This window comes from Pipra filicauda, unplaced genomic scaffold (assembly GCF_003945595.2).
Source record: "Pipra filicauda isolate LSUMZ 115617 unplaced genomic scaffold, ASM394559v2 scaffold239_size1682155_pilon, whole genome shotgun sequence".
Lineage (NCBI taxonomy): Eukaryota > Metazoa > Chordata > Aves > Passeriformes > Pipridae > Pipra > Pipra filicauda.
This window is the reverse complement of record NW_024104353.1, coordinates 748,529-771,693: the sequence shown is the minus strand read 5'-3', so window position 1 is coordinate 771,693 and position 23,165 is coordinate 748,529. Positions and strand designations below refer to the sequence as shown.

Below are 23,165 nucleotides of genomic sequence, written 5' to 3'. Positions count from 1 at the left end.
CACTACAAAAGCTGTAGCCTGGCCGGACCAGAGAGCTTTACACTGCTCATGCGGTCAGAGTGGTGCACAAACTGGAAGATATCAGCTACTGACCCTTTTTTCCAAGCAGGACGTTCCAATAGATAGTGAGGCTCAAATCCAGACTAACACCTATTGTTATGGCTCTCCAGTCATCCTTCTGTGACACCATTTGTGTTCTGGGCTCACCAGCCCCTCCCTGCCACCGCCTGGGCTAAGCTGTCCCCACAGCCGCCTCCTGGCCGTGCCCTCCTGCAGCACCTCCAGCACACGCAACTCTCCAGGCTAAGATAAAAATGTTTTAAGCAGGACTCTAAGTGTGAGGGGCCACAGAGCAAAACACAGCGATGGCTTCTTTATCCTGGGAGACAGTGGCCCGAGATGGACTCTGTGCTGGGAGCGCTGCGGTTCGTCTCTCCCCGGCGGGCACCTCGACCTCAGCTGCTCCGCACCGAGCGCTCAGCCTTGCAGCCTGGGCAGCCACATCACATGCTGCTCAGCCTCTCCTGAGAGCTCGTTACATCTCTTTTGAGCTGGTATTCTTGGCACTGCCTCTCAGAGCTATTTCTGCAGTGATGATATAAAACCTGGCGTTTCCAGTTTTGTCCTCCCGGGAAGCCCCCGGGGACAGACGCGTCCCCGCGCGGAGGGTCGGCGGCTGAACCGCGCCGCTCTGGTCGCGCCGGAGCCCTGGGCTGCTTGTCAGCCAGAAACCAAAAAATACCCCTCCTTTGAAGCCTGGCCCCTTTGCTCTCGAGGTTGGTTTTGGGGCAGACAGGATTTAGGCTGCTGCCTTGCAGCTGAGGCCCCTTAGGGAGGGGGAAAGCACGCTATTGATCCTGTTACCTCACAGCTGGTATCAGCACTGCATTATTTTCTAACATCGAGTCATTTTAAGTCGCCGCAATGACACAAACACATTGATTAAAAATTAAAACCCATGACAGCTCTCCCACAAACAGTACTTACTGTACCATACTTATTGTATCCTGGGAGGAGAATGAGAAAATAGCAGAAGACAGAATAATTTATAGTGATAAAATGGGTTACATTTTCATAAAAATTTTATTTTACTTTTTTTTTTTTAAATAATTCAATGCACTGGCAGTATAATTAATCCCTCTATGAGAGACACGAATGTACCAGTTCAACCAATATTATTTATACAGAGACATTGTGTTTAAAAACAACAAAAGTACATTTAAAATGTTTGTACATAAAGTATTACTGTTATTTTTTTTCTGAAGAAGGAACAAATGTAAACAAAATGCATAATTGTGCAACACGTTGGAAATACAAAGCAAAACAGGCAAGATACAATTTTATACATATAAAGCAAAAGAAATCAAACTTTTGTAACTATACAACATTTCAGTAATTGCTTGACATTTTAACAGTTACCTTGGTCTGTACAAAACATCTTAACTTATACTTAAAACTTTACAAGAATAACATGCTTGTTCAGAACAAAGACACCTTGTGGAATTGCAATGATTATTGATATGATACTTGCACACATGAGAAAAAAAAAGGCTACTTCAATAGTAAATAAAAAGTAAGAACATAAGAACGTAAGGTAAAAGGCCATTTAGTAAACCATAATCTAATTCCAATAGCTAATTAAGTTGCACTGCAATGCAGAAATTAAATCTGACTTTTGCTGGAAGACCATAAGGTCATAATGTTGCTCTATTTCCAGGAACCAGAAGAAAGCCTATATAAATTTTCCTGATATTTTGGTTAATTATACATGCGCGCACATACACACACACACACACAAAAGAAAAAAAAATGAAAAAAAAAGTATTTGCCACAACAGCCAGAAATGGTGGGTAAGAGAACACACACACGACTACTCCCAACATGGCAGGGTTAAAAAAACAGGACAGCTAGAAAAAGCAAACACCCACCGAGTTTGCCAGGATTACTTCTTCCGAACCTTAGTTGTATTTTGCTTTTTTTTTTCCCCTCAGAAGACAGGAAGCAACTTGAATTGAACTGAGCCGTTTAAAAAATTCTGGGAGTACTACAGCCAAAGACAAAACACAAACTGAAGGAGAGCGCAAAACCAGAGCAAAACATCACCAGATCTTTGACTTGCTTTAATATTCTGGGATGATATGTCCTAGAACTTTTGAATGTGGGTTTTAAAAAAAACAGCATTTAAGATTCAGTAGAAGATATGCAATCCAGAGATGTCAAAAATACAGACAGGGATAAATGATACAATATTTTATGGAAATACAAGGACTGTCAGCTTGGATAAAATGTACATATTTTTTAAGTGTCCTCAAGTGATACATATGGCTAAAATTAAACCCCTGATTGCAGCAACCTAAGATATTCAGTGCCTGATTCTGCAACCTGTGTGCTGAGCACTCATTCACACAGTTACTTCTCTGGACTTCAGTGGGGCAACCTGCTGATCAGGATGCTCAGGGGAAGAACAGCAGAAATGGTCCTAGATAAATATTTGCCATGACTTTTAAATGTACAAAACCCATTTGTCTTAGAAAAACCACTTTAGCCTGCTGCAGTCTTTGAACTAAAGTAACAGATTCCATCTCTAGGCTGAGAGCATTTATGACATGTTTGAATTTATTCGCCATTTTTCTATGCAAGCTAATGCTGATGCTAGTAAATATTTAAACTGGGAGGTAATGAAATTGCAACATGCCTTTTAGTTAAAACCAAAACATATGCAAGCCTAGATGGCAGGCAGAAATCACCCTCCAATTCTTTTAGCAGGGATTATCTGGTGCTGAAACAGAATAGTTCAATATACACTGAGCTTCAGTGTGCATCTATAAAGCTGCATTAGGGGGTGCAGCACAGTATGAAAAGGGAGAGGACTAGTTTTTCAGCTGGTGTAAATCAGCACTGACATCTACGCAGCTACTTAGAGGCACATCAGCTGAAGCTTCAGCCCACAGTCATCAGAAACTCGCAGCCATCATTCAGTCTGTATGTAAAACTCAGCAGTGGAAGTGCAGAGTGAAGTGTAATCGACATCAGATAAAAAGCTGCTCTGTTAGTCTAGTTTCTGATAACGCTTTTCCAGACTGTGTGGTCTAAAGCAGTTTTATGATGTGCTGTATACTGCATAGCTCTGCAAAGTACAGTATTTCCTTACAGGCAAGGATTATGGGACATTAATCATTTCATTGGCATGATCAGTAAAAAGGCATAATGATAAAAGCTTTGGGAGTTTATCTGCATGGAGATATATTGGCAAAAATTAGTCTGGGGTTAGAGGGTTTGCTCCTCGGTGTGTGCACATTGGATTAAGTCCACTGAAATCAGTACTGCTATACCAGTTTACACCAGCTGAGGAACTTTACCTCTGTTATAAATACAACTTTTGTGTTGCTTCATTCATAAATTCAAGGGTAAATGCCTCCTGCCAGTGGGTCAAAGCTTCTCCACGTCCATAACGCCGTGTTACTTGTCACTGAAGTCAGTGGTGGTTTCCCTGAGCAAGGGCTGAGTCAACATATGGTCTGGTTGAAGAGCAAGTCTGCTTGCAGTTACTCCAGCACTTGTCCAGAGACCTTGAACTACTTTCAGTGAGGTGAGTGCTCAGCCAGAACAAAAATGGGTGTAATTCCACTGAATTAACTGGGTTAATGCAACTCAATTTCTGGCCTAATAAACTTAACTCCAGTAATGCTATGCCATTTTTGTTAACCAGCTTCTCTGTGATAAACAGTACCCAGCAAGCTCCATAAGACCTGTGCATTATTGCCACATGATAGCAGAATTTGGTGCCATGACTTTCACCAGTTGAGCCAAGTTATTTTGCATTTGCTTAACTCACAATTTGGTCTATTGTAGTCACTCTTGTCCAATAAAACAATGAAATTCGCTTTTATTTCAGAGAAGGAAGTAAGTCAGTGGAAATTAGGGCTATCTATACTTGATGGGTCTTTCAAAGGTATTACAACAGGGTGACACACAACTGTGAGTAAACTTATATCCAGCACAGAGAGCTTACAGAACTTACATAGAGAGGAACTCACTTAAAACCAAAGAAGAAAGCAAGTCTCAGACAGCTGCATTGTCCACTCACGTGACTTTTATGACTGGCATCAGCAGGACTGAGGTGAGGCCAGTAAACATGAGTGGTCCTGTGGACACTACAATTTAAACTGCAATTCTGCACACAGTGGGCACTGCCCAAGTTCTGTGCTGTTACTGCGAGCACGGCTTCTGTCAACTCGTTTGGCATTTCCAGATGCAGTGTAAGTACAAGGGAGTGCTCAAATCCCAGTCCCATCTGCAGCTGCAAAGGACCAAGATCTGAAAGCAATGCAGAGCCACAGCTCTGCCACACCCAGGTGGTGGGGCTGGGGTCCCTCAGTCCTGCTGGGCATAGCACTGGTCCCCCAGTACAGTGGACAGGGCTATGTGGATTCACACCACAGAGACCTGTAGTAGTCCAACACCCAGTGTAGGCTGCTGGCTCAGGGAGCTCTGTGTGGCTCCACAGCCTGTGGTGGGCAACATCAGGTCACACATGGCTACCTGAGCTGGCCCCTAAGCCCCTGGGCTTGGTCCTTGCTGGAGTTGTAAAAATAATGGTTTAACTGTATGGTGACTTCAGGGCAGTGACAAGAGTTAGCTCTCTATGACACGTGGTGGCACTCTGAGGGGGATTAAGAACTGGATGGAATGGTGCTATACTCTGGTTTTATAGGATACCATGGTACAGGTGTTATTTTACAGGACATATCAAGAGTAATGAATCCCCTTTCCCAAGAAGCACACACAGGTTAAATTCATAATGCCAGACCCCACCAACTCGCCCCAGTTTCTTTAAACCACTCTTGATATCTTGAATCGCCTGATATGATCACAGTGCCAATGAGCTGCCTGACATGTTGCTACATATCCTGTGGTCCTGGGAAGAGCTTATCGTCATAGTATTTCTGTTACAGGGCTTCCTGATGAGGCCAGGTTTGATTCTCATCTAACACCAGTTTTATGCAGTAACTCATCTGCCCCTGAATTTGCTCTCATATCTGTAGAGCCACGTCATCCCCTGGCTGTACACAAGATCTGAACTCAATCTATCCTGACTTCAGCAGCTACCACCAGGGGTTTAAACAGGTGTGAGATGATCAGAATCACTGATCTTGGAAGACAAAACATCTCTGAAACAAAATGGCTTAAGTAAAGCCACCAAGTCCATCAGAAAGGCAGGTCTGATAAGAATACTGGGGAGAGGAGGACTGCTCTCTGAGTCAGGTAGGAACATTATGCACTCAGGGGGAGGTTTCAGTAATGATGGAGAGCCTAACAGCTTTTAGCCTATACCTGTAGGCTAAATATCAAGTGATATAACTAAAACATACCACTATATCTAGTGAGATACATATATTTATATACATACATGTGTGTGTTTGTATATATATATATCTATCTCATTAGAGAATGCCTATATGCTTCGGTGAGTATAGTGCTCTGGTTATATCATGGAAGTCCAGGAAGAATTGAGCCTTCCCAACATTAAGAAGACTTGTTTTATTTGTATTTATAAAGTAGTATGTAAAATAAAGCTGGAAGATGTCATAAGGACAGGGGACTGGTTTCTTATCTTCATCCCCTTTGCCTCACTCCCAGTGCCCTCATGTGAGGTCAGGGAGATGCTGCGAGAGGCAAAGGCCGTTTGCAATGACCTTTCACTGGTGCAAGCTGCCTAGAGATGGGACACTTCTACACTTGCTTCAAAATGACAAATTAATTGTCTTTGGTGACTGGTGAAATATTTCATCTTTCTTAAAACTTCAAGACAGTGGTCTACGGCAAATGAGTTAACCTGAAAAACAGCACGTTGACAGCACATTCAGTTTTGACACTGACCTCAGGGACCACAGGACCAAGATGACAAAGTGTTGCTACTTTCTGCCACAACTTCATTGCCTGCAAGAGACAGCAGGTGCAAACAGGAGTATCACATACTACAGAGGAACACTTGAGTAATGCCATTACCACCAGCAGTGGTGAGTAGTTTCTGTTTACAGCTATCATATACGTTTTCTTGTGCTATGAAGTAATGAACAAGGACTTTTTGTTGCAAATACACACACACACACACACACACACACACACACACACACTCACACACACACATGTGCTTGCTTCAACACTGTGTAGTGGAGTTTGTCCTGAACTCAAAGCAAAGAAGTATGTTAATACTTAAGTCAGAATCCTTACCAGCCCCGTTTCTGCTGTCTGTTAAGTTGCCCTCACAGAACTAATGACTGGATTTAGACAGCATTAAATGATGATAAAAATATGTGAAAACTTTTCTTCCAAAGTACCCAAAAACATCAGTGAATCCAAACTGTTACAATAAAAGAACACAATAAAACCTGTGAAATTAAAAAAGCATGGAAATTAAGGTCCAGATTCAATTCTCAGATTTTGTTTCTTTAGGAGGAATGAAGATCTCCAATGTTATTTTTTTAAAAAAGTCCACATGACTATCAACAGACCTGTCCCTATTTTTCAAAGGAGATCATTTATAAATGAGACAATATATTCACAGAGAGAGTATATAAATAATTAAAAGTCCAAAGAACATGTAAGAAAAAGTGAAATGAAGCTGTTAGAAGCACGCTGTGAAAGTTGCCGCCAACACTACCAGCAAAAAGGCTTTTCTTCCAATCCCTGCTCTGGAGCACCCAAAACACATCACATGGCTGAGATACTGCACTCGGAGCAGGATATTCTGCCTGCACGACGTCAAAGACTTCACTGAGGAGCTGCTGCAGGGCTTGACAGGGAGGTTAAGTGCTATGCAAATGCCTCGCCTGAGTACTTAGCACTTTACTGCCCTTGGATCTCACACCCGTGGAGCTCCCCAAATGCTTGAGTTTAGCCCTTTACTGGCTTGCTCCCCTTGCTGCTGAACTACCAGTATTGCTCCAAACCTCCTCAAGCATGGGTCACAAATGGTAGTCAGTTCTGGCAATTTTTTTATGAATCTTGGTGTCCTTCTTAAGTCCCAGCTGCAGAAATCAGGAGATTACATCACTGTCCCAGTTTATCACTATTAAAAACAAATGTGTGTTTTCCAGCCCTTGTCATGTTTGGAGAATGCCTGAAAATGTGTCGTGAAATCAGTCTCAAAGCTCAGTATCCAGAAGGCAATACAAGAACCAAGGAGTTTATTAAAAAAAAAAACAAAAAACAACCCAAAAAAACCCAAAAAAACCCACCAACACAATTTTAAGCCAATCTTGTAATTTTTGGTGCTTGGTTCATGAGTTTGAGAGCCTGAATTGGGCAGTGTTAAGTGCAGACATAGCAAATGCCCAAGCACAGACATGCTGCTTCCCCACGGACTGAAACAAACAAACAATCTCATTTGATTAAGTCTGCTGGAAGTAATATTTTAAGGGGTAAAAATGATTCCACAAAGATGACATGTTGGCAATTGAAATGAGATGAATATAGTGCCTGTAAAAGTGCAATAATCCTTAATAACTAACCCAAAAGAAGCATCATCCCCAGGGATAAGACGGTAATTCACTCTCCATATTTAATTTGTTTCTAAGCCGCTTTTGAAACAAGACTGCTAAATAGTAAGTTGGCTTGTGATCCTAGACTTGACTGCTGGACTTACTATAATCATGCCATTGATTCAGCATACATTTCAACCTAAGTCACAGGATACAAAATCAGGTGGGCTAATTCCTTAAGCTGTTTAAGCAAAAGATTGTGAACGCGGCGTAAATTTAAAGATAGGAGCCTGTTTACCACAACCAACAGGAGAAAGATAATACATTGTCTTCACTGAGTGACTGCAGCTAACTCTGAACAGTCCCATGTCTGAAGACTGTCTTTCAAGGCATAGCTATCCCTCGTAAAGGCATGGAAGTCTAGGATTTCAGTCTACATTAAAGGAACAAGTGACGACAATGCACTTAATTAGACTAAATAGTTACTTGCAAAAAGAATGGAAAACTCTGGCTTATGACAAAACCATCCCAACACTACTGCATCTCAACTACCCAACCTGTTAAAAAAAATTTCAAGTGTTTTGTTTTCTTTTCCTTTAAAAAAAACCAACTTCAACAACCACCTTTCATCTACAGTTCTGAACAGTTCTCACTGTTGTGGTTTTATTCATTAGCTACTGGGCCCAGAATCAGTGTGACAAATGCTGTCAGGTTCAGGTTTCAGCCGTGTTACTGAAACCCTCAGAGAACAGATAAGGGTGTATCGACCACTTCAGGAACAGGAGTGTGCAGATAATACAGGATGTGCATGTTCTGCAAATGTCCTTTGCAGAAAACCCTAAACTGGATGATTTCTCTAATGATGCACGTTGGCTATGTTTACAATACAGCCTTGTGGAACAAAATGTTAGGAATTATTGATTTTTAAGAAAAGGTAGTACTACTGGGAGCTAATATACAACAGCTACAGAAATGTTTGTCTTAAATGTGCATTGGGCAGAGTCCTTAAACTGCTCTTATTGCAAATATCCAAGGCCTGCTCTAAAAATCGTAACAGTCTGAACCTTTTAAATGCAAATTTGTCCTATTTATCTGGTCACAACCCAGTGAGTAGAATCCAATAACTCACCAGATTAAAGGATATACAGGTTTATATAGCAGAAGGTAATTGCAATTAACTAATATCTGGATGGCATTTAATACACATATTGTATTATTTCAATGAGATGAGACAGAATAATATTTACATTGCTATGAGCATTTTCTGTTTATAGAAATGGAATTTACAGTTCAGTAAGGTATGCAGGTGTTATATCAAGAATGAGATGAGACCATTTAAAGTCTTGTGAATTATTGATATAAATTCATTTTGTTTTGTTTCATGCACCAGCGCTTCTTGCAGTGGCACCAGAAGAGCAGTGCACTTTATAACAAGGAAAAAAAATAAGAGGAAAGAGCAAATGTGAAATGGTGCAATTTATTCACAATTGCTTTGAAATTCTATCTGAATTGTCTCATTATTATTCACGCATTAGAGGAATGGTCCAAAACATGACAGCATGGGTAAACAGATGCAGAGCTTGGAAAATAGGTAATCTGACTGAAGTATTCATGGCCATTATTAAACAAATGTTATATTGCTTTTGGGTAAATCTGGTGATTTTATTTAATTTGACATTGTTTTCAAGATAGCAAGATAATACTGTTAGTTTCTAATGCTCTGAAATGAACAAAACAGGTGAAAAATGATGCCACATGGAATTATAATGTTTCAACAGTAGCTGGTTAGTTAAACTTCTAGATAGTTTCATGAAGAATCTGCATACACTTATTAATGGACTTTTACATACAATATCAATGCTTAGAGTGCAGCAGTCCTGTTAAAATCTGCTTTCAGTGAGTCACTATGCAAGGAGAGATTGTTCTATGAAGAAAAATCTTGGATGAGTATTTGTTTGAGACTAAAGAGTAAAGTAGAAAGAAAATTCACAGATTTAGTATAGGAATGGTAGATAAGACTAAGAAAGCTAATATTTTGCAACTGCCTAAAAACTGCAATAAATTCTGCTGCCTACTGAAATTATTAAGCCAACAATAAACAGGAAGAATGGAATATCAAAACCTCATTGCATAGTGTGTCATCATTCTTTAATGAGGCATTCCTTCAACCTTTTACCTCTTAACACCTTTGGTGATCTTACATTATGTAGCTGTAAGATATTCAATGTTCTCTTTTAGAGATTAAACCTATAGGAAGTATGAAATCTTAGGAATGTACTGAGTCAGGTAATGATGCAGAATTAAGCGTCGAAAAGCTTGGTTCAGGTTCAGAAGATGATTTTGAATGAATAGCTATAACTTCTACTAATTTATTTCAGAAGGGACTTCTCATATATACCCTCAAATATTTAAGACGCTTTGTACTATTTCTCAGGAATCCATATCTTCTCAAAGTGCTTTTTTGTTTTCACTTGAAGGCAGCATGGACTTAAAACAATACTGCAGGGAATGTACCGTTCCATAAAGCACATAAGGATGGCAGGATCCAGGAGACACAAGGCATAGAAAATTGTCGAAAATGATTAGATGGTACAACACATACTGCTCTTGAGTCATAAGTTTCTTTTATGGTGACTTCTACTTCCAATAGATAGGATATTAAAAAAGGCAATAAAAATGAAGTTACATGAATAAACTTCCAAAAATGAGTGGAGTTCCACCAGTGATCGTCTCTGCGCTGGTAGAGGTAGAAGAATGGGGATGTTATGGAGAGGGCAGCAGTCACTACAACAAATGAGCCTCAATGCGGAGCCAGTGGAGTCCCTGGCGAACGTAACGAACCAGATTGGTCATACTGCTGTGTTGTGTTAAGGGTCCCATCACTGAGTCCAGGTCTACAAAGAACTCTGCAATACACAAGAAACAGAGGCAGTTGTTTCAGGCAATGGTACAGAAATACAGGTATTACCATGATTTCCCAATCGGTGCAATTAGTGAGTTCTCAAGGCGGTTGTGCACATGAGCACGACTGTCAGCATGAAAGAATTTAAAACACAACAGTATATTTAAAAAGACCGAATTAGATTATCCATGCTGGAAGTCTACCACAACATTGTAAGAGTGGTTGCCAGTAGTCTTCCTTTAACTCTGATGATCTACGCCATCAGTTTTCTGAGATTAGGTTTGCTGACTTCACAATTTAAATAGCTGGCAATGAATTGCATTTCCTTTTCCATGCTGTACCCTCTCCCAGGCATGAAGGGCTAGTCTGGATCCTGCAGAAGACCTTGCTTGTTCTTTTCTCCACCCTCCAATTTCTGTTACTGCCATTGCAGAAGTTTTGGTCCTCTGCTCATTCTGCTGCAGCTGCAGGCCCCAGAGGATGTGTGTGGGGTGGGAGGAGAGAAGGAAGAGGAGAGAGGGAACACAGCAGGAAAATAGCATCTAGGAGACAGGAACCTATAAGGGGGAAGAATCCCAACCCTGGGATTCCATGTTGGAAAGGGTTAATAGGAGGTCACTAAACAGAGAGCCACAGTTAGGAAGAAACACACCAGTTTACTTTATGTGTTAGATGTTCTCTGGGTGAAAGACTAATCCTGTTAGGGCCAACAGACCTTTCCTAATTGCTGTCAATGGAGAACTGAATTGTGTCCTCTATTCTCCCACAGCTTGTCTTTATGCTCACTGGGGCACAGGCATTCCCACACATACAACACTTACACTATATTTAGGCAAGTGGGAGCCTGCTCTCAGTTAAAGCCCCTCAGAGCTCAGATAACAACCAGCAATCACAATAACAGTGGCTGAGCCCTTACATTCTCACCCTGCCTAAAATCCAGTGCCCAGCACTCAGCCAGCCAGCACTGTATTGGCTGCACTTCAGGAGAGCAGATGCCGGGTACAAAATCATTATCAGTACTTTCTTCAGCGAGTAAGTGCTGCTTTGAGGTCTTCTATCCAAGTATTGACAGCCTGACCCTGGTCAGCTTGGGAGCTACAGCAGTATCAGAGCACAAAGTGATTTGGCTGCAGGCAAGCATAATGAGAGCTCAGGGCTAGCACCGGAGCTGTTCAGATGCTGCAGCCAGCAGCTACTTTTAATCTTCCTTCCTCTGTCTTTTATTCCCCTCCTCTAGTGTAAAAATCAATACATTTAGAAGTGAAATAATGCACTATCTTGCTTGCATTCTAGAGATCTCATTTTAGGCTCAGACAAATAATTGCTTTAAACACTGAAAATTCACCCTAAAGCCTAATTTCAGTTGAACATTTCTTGAAAAAGCTACATGCACTGAAGCCACTTATTAAATTTATGCATGAGAAAACAGGTCTTGCTCACTACAGAGCTGATAGTTTTCCACTGAAGACAAAAAGCACTGCTATCTTTGGAAGCTTAAAAAAATGATCTGATCTTGTAAAGTCAGCTGAGAGTTTGATGTTATAGATGGTGAACATCACGCTAGGTGATACAACACAAACCAGCCCATGGGCTTTGGGAAGTCTGCAGTTTAGTCTGGCCTGATACAGATGCAGTTTTATGACAAACTCCATCTATTCTCCCACACATTCTCAACCCTACTGACCAGGGAAAATTCCACCAAAAGTACATGGCTGTATGCTCATGCTTTCCCTTTCAAACCAGATCAGCCTGGTGGGTCACAGTTCTGCTGTTCTCCTCTTGCTATGCATTTTTATTTTAATGGCACATCTTTTGTCAGGCTGACAAAGAAAGGCTTCTGCCTGCTGCTCTGAGCCAGCTGGACATGAGTCAAGTCCAAACTGGGAGTGTGCAGGCATACTCAGAGGAGCACAAAACCTAAGCTGACAGCCATGGACAAGGGGAGGCTGCACAGGTCCTACAATGTGGAAGAAATCTCTTGTGACTGCATGGGCATGACCTAAGAAACATCTATGACAGCAGTAAGACCTAGAGGTAAAGGCTGTTAGGCCACAGTTTTATACCCATCTCTACTAGCTCTCATCAGAGACATATTCTTGGGCAAGACACACCCTGTGATTCAGAAGACAACAGAAACAATGAGAGCTGACCACAAAAAAACCCCATAAAAATGACTGGATCTGGGTTTTTTGGCTTTATTTTTTTTTTAAAGGAATTTAATTTTTATCTTAATCATGGTTTCTTTGTGGGTTTGTGTTTGCTTTTGAGACCATTCTTATTTCAAGGAGAGGGGGGGAAAATCTCATTCTTTAAAATGAACTGACCGCCCAAGCTCCTGGAAGAGAGGCCAAGAGATTTGTCCTGTACTTGAGACTCACAGTAGAGTCTGGGGTTTGTACTGTCCTGTTTGCTGTCATGGGGCATTTTGGAACGCACAGTCCACATGCCAGTGTACCAGAGCTTGGGCACTGCTAGGGCTGGTCCAGCTGGCAAAGGTGGACTAGAGGGGACAGGGATGAGTCCTGTCCCAGCCAGCAAAATAGGTGCTCTGAATTATTTGAGAGGTACAGATGACATCTACTAAAACAATTACAGCTAGGTTTCATGAAACACTGCAATATTTCTCATGTCAAAGTATCTTAAACACATCCTTCTGTAAAGAGAATCCATCATGTGATGTGATGAAGATCTGCAGAGCACCACAGCAGTTCCCATACACTTTTTGTCACACCATGAATTTTTAAAATTGCAGTTTAATTGTGTTAAAGCATGCATCTTTAAATCATGTATTTAATTAGAAATGAGGTTCCAGACAAAATGTAAAGACAGACACGGTATAGCATGTATGAAACTCTGATCTCTCTCCAATGGTTTATAATACTTAAATCAAATTTGAAGTAACACGAACTTTCCATTCCCTGTAACGTGTCTGCAGTTTGTGAAACAAGATATGAAAGAACAGGTCACAACCCTACATGTCTTGCTGATGTGAGAAACCCTTATTCATGCATCCAGTCCCACTAAAGTCAAAGGGACTGCTGATCTGAATAAAGAGTATTCCTATATGGCTTTGCAGAATTGGGTTTATTTGATCGTAAATCAAAATGAGAACAAAGGAGAGTGTAGGGAGGAAAATGCAGAAAGAGAGTCAGCAGGTTTTTTTCTCATCCAGCTCTAGGACTGATAACAGCAGTGGCTGGGTACATTTTCTGTCTGCTGGCTGAATGCCTGAGCTATTTTGATTCAATACCAAGTAGAACATTTAACAACTCCACAACACACAGAGCTAATTACAAGATTATCACCATCTCTTTCTCCTATCAGGGCATCCTTCTGCATTCCCACTGTAACATTCTGCAGTACATTTGACAGGGAATCGCTTTCACATTTTGTGAAAATGGATGCAGCTATGGAAAAAATCCAAAATGACTGCACTGCTACTAAATTAATCAATGCGAACAAAGACAAGAAGCAGTGGGGAGGACTGGACAGAACTTCTATTATTGTTCCTCATCCAGGGATAGATCATTATGTCCCACCATTCAGACATAAAACTCTATAAATCTCAAGCTCAGTTTCTCTAAATCAGTGGAAATTTGCCACTGACATTAATGGGAGTAAGATCAAACTGCATACAGCAAGCACATTTGTCAGGACAAGTCAGCCATCTGAAATCTCACTATAATTTAAGAGAATGAGCCGACTCATGATGAGAATATTTCCTAGTTAGGCTCTGCACCTCTAGTGTCAAAGAAGGCTTTCTCAGTGATTTGTGTGAGCCCAAAGCTGGAATGTGAATAATTACATTATCATGGGGAAGTTCACAGCTGGCCAACAATACGCCAAATTTGTCCTTCAGTTATATCTCAGACACTCCACTACACTTGATACAACCCAGTCACAAACTGCTTGCTAAAACTCCTTTAAAATGGCTGTGGTAAAGACCTATGTTTTGTTGTTAGAAATAAACAGATTGCAACCCAACTATAGGAGAGTCAAGGTCATGGCTTTCAGTGGACATCTCCTAATCGGACTCCCCGCATGAACATAACATCTAATGTTTGCTTATTATCCTAGCCAGCATTTTAATAGTCTTAAACCCATTGATGGAGCAGTCTGAAAATAATCTCAGTGCCCTACAAGACGCTGAAACTGTGAACGAATTTGCAGACTCAAAAGCTCTCATCACTTGGGGCTCATGTTCGCTAAATTATTTGCCAGCTGCTCTGATAACCCCATGTTCAGAGTGTGTTACACATCCCCCTCTGCGCTTGACAAGAGAAGATACGCATTGGCTACAGCGACCAGCAAGCAGATTTGGTCTGTTTGCTCAAGCTGTCACAGTTGTGCTCTTAGATGCGGTGGCTCGGGGTCCAAAGGCAGAGAACAGAGAGAAAGCTAAAGCTGGTGAGCCAAAGGGGACAAAGAAAAAAGCAAGAGAGTGGCGCACCTTTGTTCTCCTTGGTCAGCTTGTCAGCCATGTCCCAGTGCTCGTAGCTCCGCAGGACGTTGTTGGTGATGTTGACGTGGCTGGCAGCCATGTGGTGGATGCGCTGGGGGATGGTGATGGTCCCCGCCGAGGAGGAGCCGGTGGTGCCCGTGGTGCTCCCAGCAGAGCTGACGGGGGACGGGCTCAGGGACATGGGCGATGGTGTTTCTGTGCTCCTGCGAGAGGGAAAGCGAGAGTGAGTCCCCCTCGCACGCCCCACTTCACTGCCATCCTAAGTGCACTTCAAAAGTTACCTCTGCACCCCAATCAGGGGAGAATGTGCAGTGGTATCTCCTGATTTCACAAGAAAGGAGAGCATATAAACTGGGGATGACTGAAAATAAGAAGGGATTTAATTTTCCCTTTAAATGAACCTGTTATTTAAAAAAAAAAAAAAATCTATCACAAAAATAGAGCAATCTTTCAGAGAAAGAAGCATCTCATAGCTGTAATGATTTTTCTACCTGCTGCCAGAAGCTGCAATGGCAGTTAGAAAACACTCAATGTGCAATATTGGCTTATTATCAAAGTATTTTCTGGGAACAACAATGACAGTTTGCTCCAAAAACAGTCACCACAATAAGTAAAGAGCAAGTCTTAAAAGCACCCTACTGAGCAGTATTAGGTCCTGAGGGTACTGTAGGATTATGAATATCTCTATAGGATTCTTTAAGGACATGGAGATTTGTTCTAATTGCCTACAGTTTCATCTGCACAGTTCTGCACAAAGCAGTGTTTTAAGTTACCTACTTAGTGTGGCACTAATGTTCTAATATAGATTTTCCTTTAATTCTAACACCAGCAATTAGGAATCACCTGCTGGCTGCAGGCAGTGCTGCGGTCAGCACAGCAAGCTCTTGGTTAGAGCTGTGCAGTGCTGAACCCTCACAAAACAGCTATTCTCTTTGAAAATTTATAGAATCATGGAATTGTTCAGGTTGGAAAATACCTTTAAGATTATTGAGTCCAACCACTAACACAGTACTGCCAAGTCCACCACTAACCCATGTCCCCAAGTGCCACATCTACATATCTCATATCTTTTGAATATCTCCAAGAATGGTGGCTCAATCTCTTCCCTGGGCAGCCTATTCCAGTGCTTGACGACCTTTTTGGTGAAGAAATTATTCCTAAACCTCCCCTGGTGCAACTTGTGGCCATTTCCTCTTGTCCTATCGCTTGTTATGTGGGAGAAGTAACAAAAGCTACTCTTCGTCAGATCAACACTCCCACCCAATTTGGTGTTATCCACAAACTGACTAAGGGTGCCCTTGATCCCTTCGTCCAGCTCATCAATAAAGATATGAAATAGGACTGGCCCCCTGGGGAACACCACTGGTGACCAGCTCCAGCTGGATGTAACTCCATTTGGAACCACTTACCTACACAAAAGCACTCTACTTGCTGTGGAATACACTTGAGATGCAGGGCTGCAGGACAGACTGCCACCATGGCACAGCCTTGGGCTGAAAGGCATCGATGGCAACAGCTTTTGCTGCAGGTTTTCTAGAAGTGCCCTACTATTACCTGTGCTCAACAACAGGCTCCTGTGATATATTCTTTTTCCAGAGCTAGAGAACACATTGATTTGGCAGACAGTAGCTTTTAACGCAGCTTATGTGTTAGAGTTTAAGCACATCCTAATGCACAAATGTTTTACTTTAAGTCTCAAAACATCCTGGTTATCTGACGTGCCACAGTGTCTTTAATGCACAGGAGAGCTGAACTATACTAGATTAGGTCTGGGAACTGTTAAAAATGATAAGTATCTGAGGATACCAAGAGTATTTTGTTAGAGCCACTTAGAACAAGCTGACGCACTTCTGCCAAATAAAGCACATTGTTCACTGGATTTTCCCTGTTGTGCACAGCCATTATTACTGTGGTGAGTCTACTAAATCTCTGTATTTTGTGCTCTCTGTTGCTAGAGGTGGGAAACATTTCTGTAATGAAACCAGGGAAAATTTGTTTCATTGCCAGCCTGGAACCCAGGCCAACTTTGTAGAGGTTCACAACCCTTTCAAACAAGAGTAGGTAGAAATTCCAGTAAGGCCAAATGAGATTTTTCATGTTTTGAGATCCTGAGGACACTACAATTCATGGTAAAGGATCAAGTTTTGCTTTGTTAAAAAAAAAATAAAAATTGAGACTGCTCCACTGTTTCCCTGTTCTGCACCAGGCTGCTGATCCATCTCCATACCTCTGTGGTGTGCGAATTCTCTACCCATCTGGTACAAATTTGCAGGGGAATAAGAGGAAACTGTAGGATGAGTAGCTCTGGGGAAGGCAGAGCACGTGCTGCCAGGGGCAGTACCAGGCCTGTGACAAACTAGGGGCCACCAGGAGACACCTGAGATATACAGCCACTCTAAGCCAGCCGGAGAGCTTTTCTTCTGAGACTCCACACAGGGGGGATAGAAGAGTGTGGACTGTGGTCACAGGTCACAGGTGTCACAATAACGCTGTTATAACACGGCCTTGTCATGTTCAGTTATTCTCACATGTCAAGTGCTTCCTTCTCTGAATAAAAGACAGAGATGTGCTCTTTCAGAGCTTTGCTTCCTTATCTCCAAAGTTAGTGGGAAGAGACTGATCAGCTGGGTGTTACATTAGAACTGATGCTGACCTGAAGGCTGGGTTTCTGCTGCCTACTTTGTGGCCAGACAAGAATTTTCTCCTCCAGTCAAAACCCACTTATTCTAAACCCTGAACACCCAACAGCTCCTTTAAATAGCGAGGGAGGTGTCATCACCTGCAGAGTACACACTTCATCCTGACTATTATAGGGCAGGAATAAAAGGATAACTTCTGCTTCATGAAATGTGTATGTACAAGCCACTTCTTAAGAAAAGAGATGCAATGCTCCAGTGGTCTATTTCATGACTAAAACTTTAGGTAAACATTTATGTATTTTTACTGCAATACAAGGTTTCACTGACATTTAAATGCCTCAAAAAACGGGCACATAATGAATAATTTAATTTAGTATTGCTTTTCCAGTGTTAAAATATATTTTCAGCTTTTATTTAAGGTGATTTTGTATTTCATCACTTTAGTTTGTTTTATAATCTATACTTAAATATCTATATACACACATATTCAAAATAACTGTGTATTTGGGGTGTACATGTTTATATACATACACCACAAAACATTTTGAATTACCTAAGACAATATTTTCCTTTAAGCAAAATGTTGGAATTCTCGGTTTTGTACTGCTTGAAAACCAAGTCTGCTTGAAAACTTCATTTCTTTGTGTGCTAAACTTCAACCCCTTCTACAGTTTTATTATGTTGTTTCCTTGGCATGTCTAATAGTCATTTCTTCTGAACTACCAGAAAGAGACCATTAACAATAATAATTTTCACCTAGAATGGAGCCCATGCTAGTCAAGATGGAAAAAAAGTTAAAGTCCTTCACCTTTGTTTTACCTGTATCTGTGTGATACAGGAGGAAGGAGCAGGAAAGATGTGTCATGTGGCAACAGAGATTGCAAGATAAAGGCAAGGTTGCAGCAGCAATGCACCTTCATTGAACAGCAGATCATAACTGAATTACCCTGACTTCATATCTGAGGTGAGGGTGTTTTAACGTTAGTATAAAGTCACTGATAATTGGCTGACTAAGTGCCTTCACATTTTCACCACTATTATACCTTCAGTTTTATTAAACAGCACTTACCATATATCAATGAAATATTCATTGGTCTTTCATTGCTGAACGAATCATTGAAAAATCATTGCAATGAAGGTTAACTTTACTTTGCCTTCCTAAAATGACACGGTACTTGCTAGCTAATTAACAGCTATTTTTATGGCCTTCATTTGGCTTGAGAAGCAAACTGTCAAAGAATTCAGCACGGACCCACCACAGCTGAATTTAGACTTAGGAGGGCTTTGCACAGATGAAGGTGTGTTTCAGCTCTTCCTTCCCAATCACAGCGGATGGCTCACACGGGTACCTGATTTAGCCTGGTGGGAGCCCCTCACCCCCACAAGCCCAGGGCAGCTGTAGGCAAAAAGAACATTTTCTACCTAATACATACTTCAAAGACACCTGTAGCTCCCAAAGCGCTGATCCCATGGCCTGTCCTTTGCCTTCAGAGGCACAAAAACATTTCCCCCCCCTTTTGGAACCATTTGTTCCCACGCTAAAGTACTCAGCAGAAAATACTCACTTTCCATTGCCGCCCCAAGGTGAGGGGGCCTGTGAGGCTTTTGAAGAGTTCTGTAAGTACAAAACCAAAATGTAAATACAGGTGATGCAAGCACACGAATACTGAAGACAGAAGCCTCAACACTCCCCACTTTCACTGCAAGAGCTACAGTGCATATAGCAGAACAGCTCTGCACATTGGTCCCATAATTAAGTGGCTGGTGGATGATTGGTAGGTTCCAACCAGTAGCTTGAAAGTCACTTGATGAAAGAGGGAATAAGTTCCAGTAAAAGCAGATGTAGGTCACGAAGAAGTGGTTTAATTACCACTGAAACTTATTCTACAAAGTAAGTTCTTGAGAGTGCAAATGACTGCTTATCATTAGGGGGACCTTCAATATTTTAATAAGGAACAAAAAGAATTTGGCTTGATGCCTTAATGAAATTAATCCCTCCCAAATTGCTAGGGAAGGTGGCTTGGGATTGAGATAGTAGTATAAATAACATTTCTAGTAAGGATCTGCTTGAATGCCCTTGTTTTTATGTATTTTAGTTGCACAAATTGACTTTCCTTACCTGCTTACTCATTCTGCCTTTCACGTCTGTGTAGCACCTTGTAAAACCCTGTACAAAAAGATTGCCGAGCAACAATAAAGCCCAGGTTTTTCCAGACTTGCTCAGACTGAGTGGTTATTTTATTTTCCATACAAAGTGGTAGTATCAGGGCTGAGGCTATCTACGTGTGCTCTCTGAAAATAATCACTCAGCTGCCTTTCTAGAAGTCAGCACACACAGTGAGAATTCAATCAAATTTTACAAGTTCTCTGCACAGTATTACCATTATTACAATGCTCATCCACTTACTGTAATCACTATTTTGCATGTGAGACACAGAGATTCAGTGGAGCCCAGAGCCCACCCTTGACTTCTAAAACACAGCAAACAACCCAACAGTCCTGTCCAAAGCAGCAGACACTGTCAAACCATGACACTGGCCTGGCCCTTGTGTTCTGCACAGCACATATGTAATGGATATTTTTGCCACCTGCTCATATATAGGAAGGAGGGAGATCCTAAACTGCCCTGGAAAGTTTTCAGAGATGAAGAAGAAGCTTTGATGTTAGGTTCTGTTGTCTGGGTATTGTTCCCAACATTACCTGGAGACAAATTATAGGTCTGTCAAGATTAAGACTAGATCTCAATTGGAGTCAGTCATTTGATGATAAAAATACTTAGCAAAAGTATTTCAATGACTATTGACAACACATTTTCAAAACATAAAAATCTTCCTCAAACTTTCAGGGGAAATACCTCAGAGGATGTCACTTTTTCTAATCTGGAAAGGTTTGATTTCAATTTTAAAAATTTATCACTTTAGTTATATTTTACTTCAAGTTGTCTCTAAATTTCAAAATTGCTTACGTGCTTTATGGTTATTTTCTGTATTTAAATGTCAAAAATATCAACTTGAAGTTTTTAATTGGAAATTAATGAGTACCAGTTCTGTCCACAAATGGTTTCAATTTGGACAAAGTGGCATTTGTGAGGAAAAATATGGAAAACAATTCAGCCAAAAAGTTCCTCTCCAGCTCTGCTGTAAACAGTGGGCTGCTTTTCACAGTTAAAACTGTGTAAAATTCTGAATAACAACTCTATTCAAACACTTAATCTCTTTCATTTGTATTACAGATTCTCTCTAGTGAACACAGAGAACATGGTGCAGCAATACAAAACTAACATGTAGTTAATAGCTCTCATTCTTTTCTTTTCTCCTCCTGTGCCTTTATTACAAAACATATAATCTGTACATATAATCTGTACACACTCAAACACTACTTCTAGGAAATGAGTTACAGTGCCCATAGCACACACATTTGCTGAAACACTCAGCTTCAACTGGATGCCTAAAATAGCATTTCTGATTTATTTTATTACATTTAACATTTTTTTCTCTTATTTTAATTTACATTAAAAGACATTTTCTCTGTGTGGATGCAGTAAAATGGTCTTATGCTGGGAGTATTAATATATTCTCTGTTGTACCTATTTGCACAGCTAGACAAGTAAAGTGGCTTTAAGGCAAAACAACCCCCCTGCATACCCTTCTTTTTTTTTTTATCATTACTTTCTGCAGAAAAAGTTTATCACAACTATTTGTCTAATAATCCTTTTTTTTTTTTTTTTAAGAGAAAATCTACATTCATCCTGGATAAAATGTGAAGTGGGTGGAACACATTTCATGAAAATGCTGAGGTTACAAATGTGTCTAGTTCAAATTTAATTTGTTTTGCAAATCCCTGGCTGAAAACTCCATGAACACAACAGAGGCACTACTAATGGTGGCAACAGAGACTCCATTTAAGCACGAGACCAGGAATAACATTACTGAAGCTGCAGAGATACACACACAGAAAAAACACATGGGAAGTCAGGACTATGGTTGCTTGCATGATAGTACTGGAGTTTTACAGCAGAAGGACCATTTTATCACCATTTACGTGAAAATATTAAAACTGCAGTGTTAGAGGTTTTACTGGTTTGCAGTACCAATATATGTCAAAGCTTGGAACAAATTCACAGCGGCTGAAAACACCAACAAAAAAAGACTGATGGGCTGACAAGACAGTATAATTACCTAATTATAGAATAATATGTAGTAATAAAGTACAAGAATTAATGTGTGCTTCAAACAGCATTAACCAGTAAAATGTAAATATCAAAGCTTGGCAGAGCTGAAGAAAGATTCTATTTCTCTCTTAATCTAGCAACAGTGAGGATTTGTCATTCTTACACTGGGTAAACAGCATTTGACAAGGTAAAACAAAACATCCCCAAGTCATGACAATCAGATCTCCACTTAAGGTAAAGGGAAACCTTCAAGATGTAGATAAGGCAATTTGAAGTTCCACAGGAATAAAAGGAGAAATCTCTGAGACTGCAATAAGCTTCAGCAAACCTCACTGAATTGAAAACCCAAACTTAACTAACTACAGCCTAAATAATTGCTTTATTATGGTTCACTGGGGGTCAGTTCATAATCGCTTCCACATTGAAACCTTGAAAGAATCAGGTTCCTTTTTAGAAACTTGCATAAACATTACATGGTGTTGAGAATAATGTTATTTTAGTAGAATTACTGACTATGGTCCTTTGAATCAAGTGACTAATCCAAAAATCCCCTAAATCACTTCTGTCCTCACTCCCTGGCAGCCATCCTGCCTGCATTTCCCCAGGGAGAGGTTAAATGTGGGACTTTTAAGTCACACAGTCATACTTGTGAGAGCTCTCGGTGCTGGTATGAATTTCATTTCATATCAACAAATTAAACAGAATAAAGATTACCTTAAAATATTCCATCAGAGATCTGGAGTACTTCATAGCATGGTCCTTCTTTAGTTTAAACATTCTCAAGTAGAGAAGTGATAAGCATCGGTAGCTGTGGTAATTAGGAAAGGATTATGTTAATTCCATTGCTTAATGAAACCTATAAACTGTAAAAAAAAAAAAAAAAAAGCTGACCTATATTTTGTAGTTTCTGTTCTAAGGTTAAATTTTGAAACACAAGCAAATGGAGAAAGAAAAAAAAGTGGTCAGAAGCATTAATATCCCATCTTGATAAGAGTATAAATTAGAAGAATAAATGTTTAGTCAGCTGCTGAAGAAATCCATTAGTTATCCTTTAATAGTTTAATGGAAAACAAGAATAATGATCTTCTGTAAGCTGCTTAAGTAATTCAGTACTTTGAAAGTCCTCCTTAAGATTTTAGGTGCTTCTCTCATTGTCACAAAGGGACTTACCATAAAACTGCTAATTTCTTGTCCCCTTCTGTGGCAGAAGAGCCTGTGAAATTCTTGAGTCTCATTGCATACCTTGTCAGAAAGGTGAGGAGAGAAGAAATTGAGAGTTAAGATGTTTCCAAGCATACTAGTAACACTGAAAAATAGCAGCCACTCATAGACACTCTTCTCCAACCGCAACAGTTAATGGTCACAGTGTTCTGTAATGATGAGATCAATGTAAAATTCAACAGAAAGCACCACTTAAAATCTGGAGGGCTAAAGTAAATCACCAACCAATTTTCTGGGCCAACAAGGTGAACTATTCTTGGATATATTAATGATACTATATCCAGCC

The 23,165-nt window shown here is 40.6% G+C and overlaps 1 protein-coding gene across 4 annotated transcripts in view; it reads right to left on the bottom strand.

Annotated features, from left to right (window-relative positions):
• Positions 1–1,049: 1,049 nt before the first annotated feature.
• AFF2 (AF4/FMR2 family member 2) overlaps positions 1,050–23,165 on the bottom strand; it is a 336,299-nt gene continuing 314,183 nt past the window's right edge. For 3 of the 4 annotated variants that reach the window (XM_027716444.2, XM_027716445.2, XM_027716447.2), the window contains exons 17-22: positions 22,829–22,900; positions 22,373–22,466; positions 19,607–19,654; positions 19,053–19,102; positions 14,837–15,051; positions 1,050–10,390 (exon numbers count right to left, since the gene is read on the bottom strand). In XM_027716444.2, the coding sequence (XP_027572245.1) occupies positions 10,269–10,390; positions 14,837–15,051; positions 19,053–19,102; positions 19,607–19,654; positions 22,373–22,466; positions 22,829–22,900 (601 nt within the window). In that variant the 3' untranslated portion in view covers positions 1,050–10,268. The remainder of the gene's footprint in view (positions 10,391–14,836; positions 15,052–19,052; positions 19,103–19,606; positions 19,655–22,372; positions 22,467–22,828; positions 22,901–23,165) is intronic. The other variant, XM_027716448.2, reaches the window with a different exon arrangement.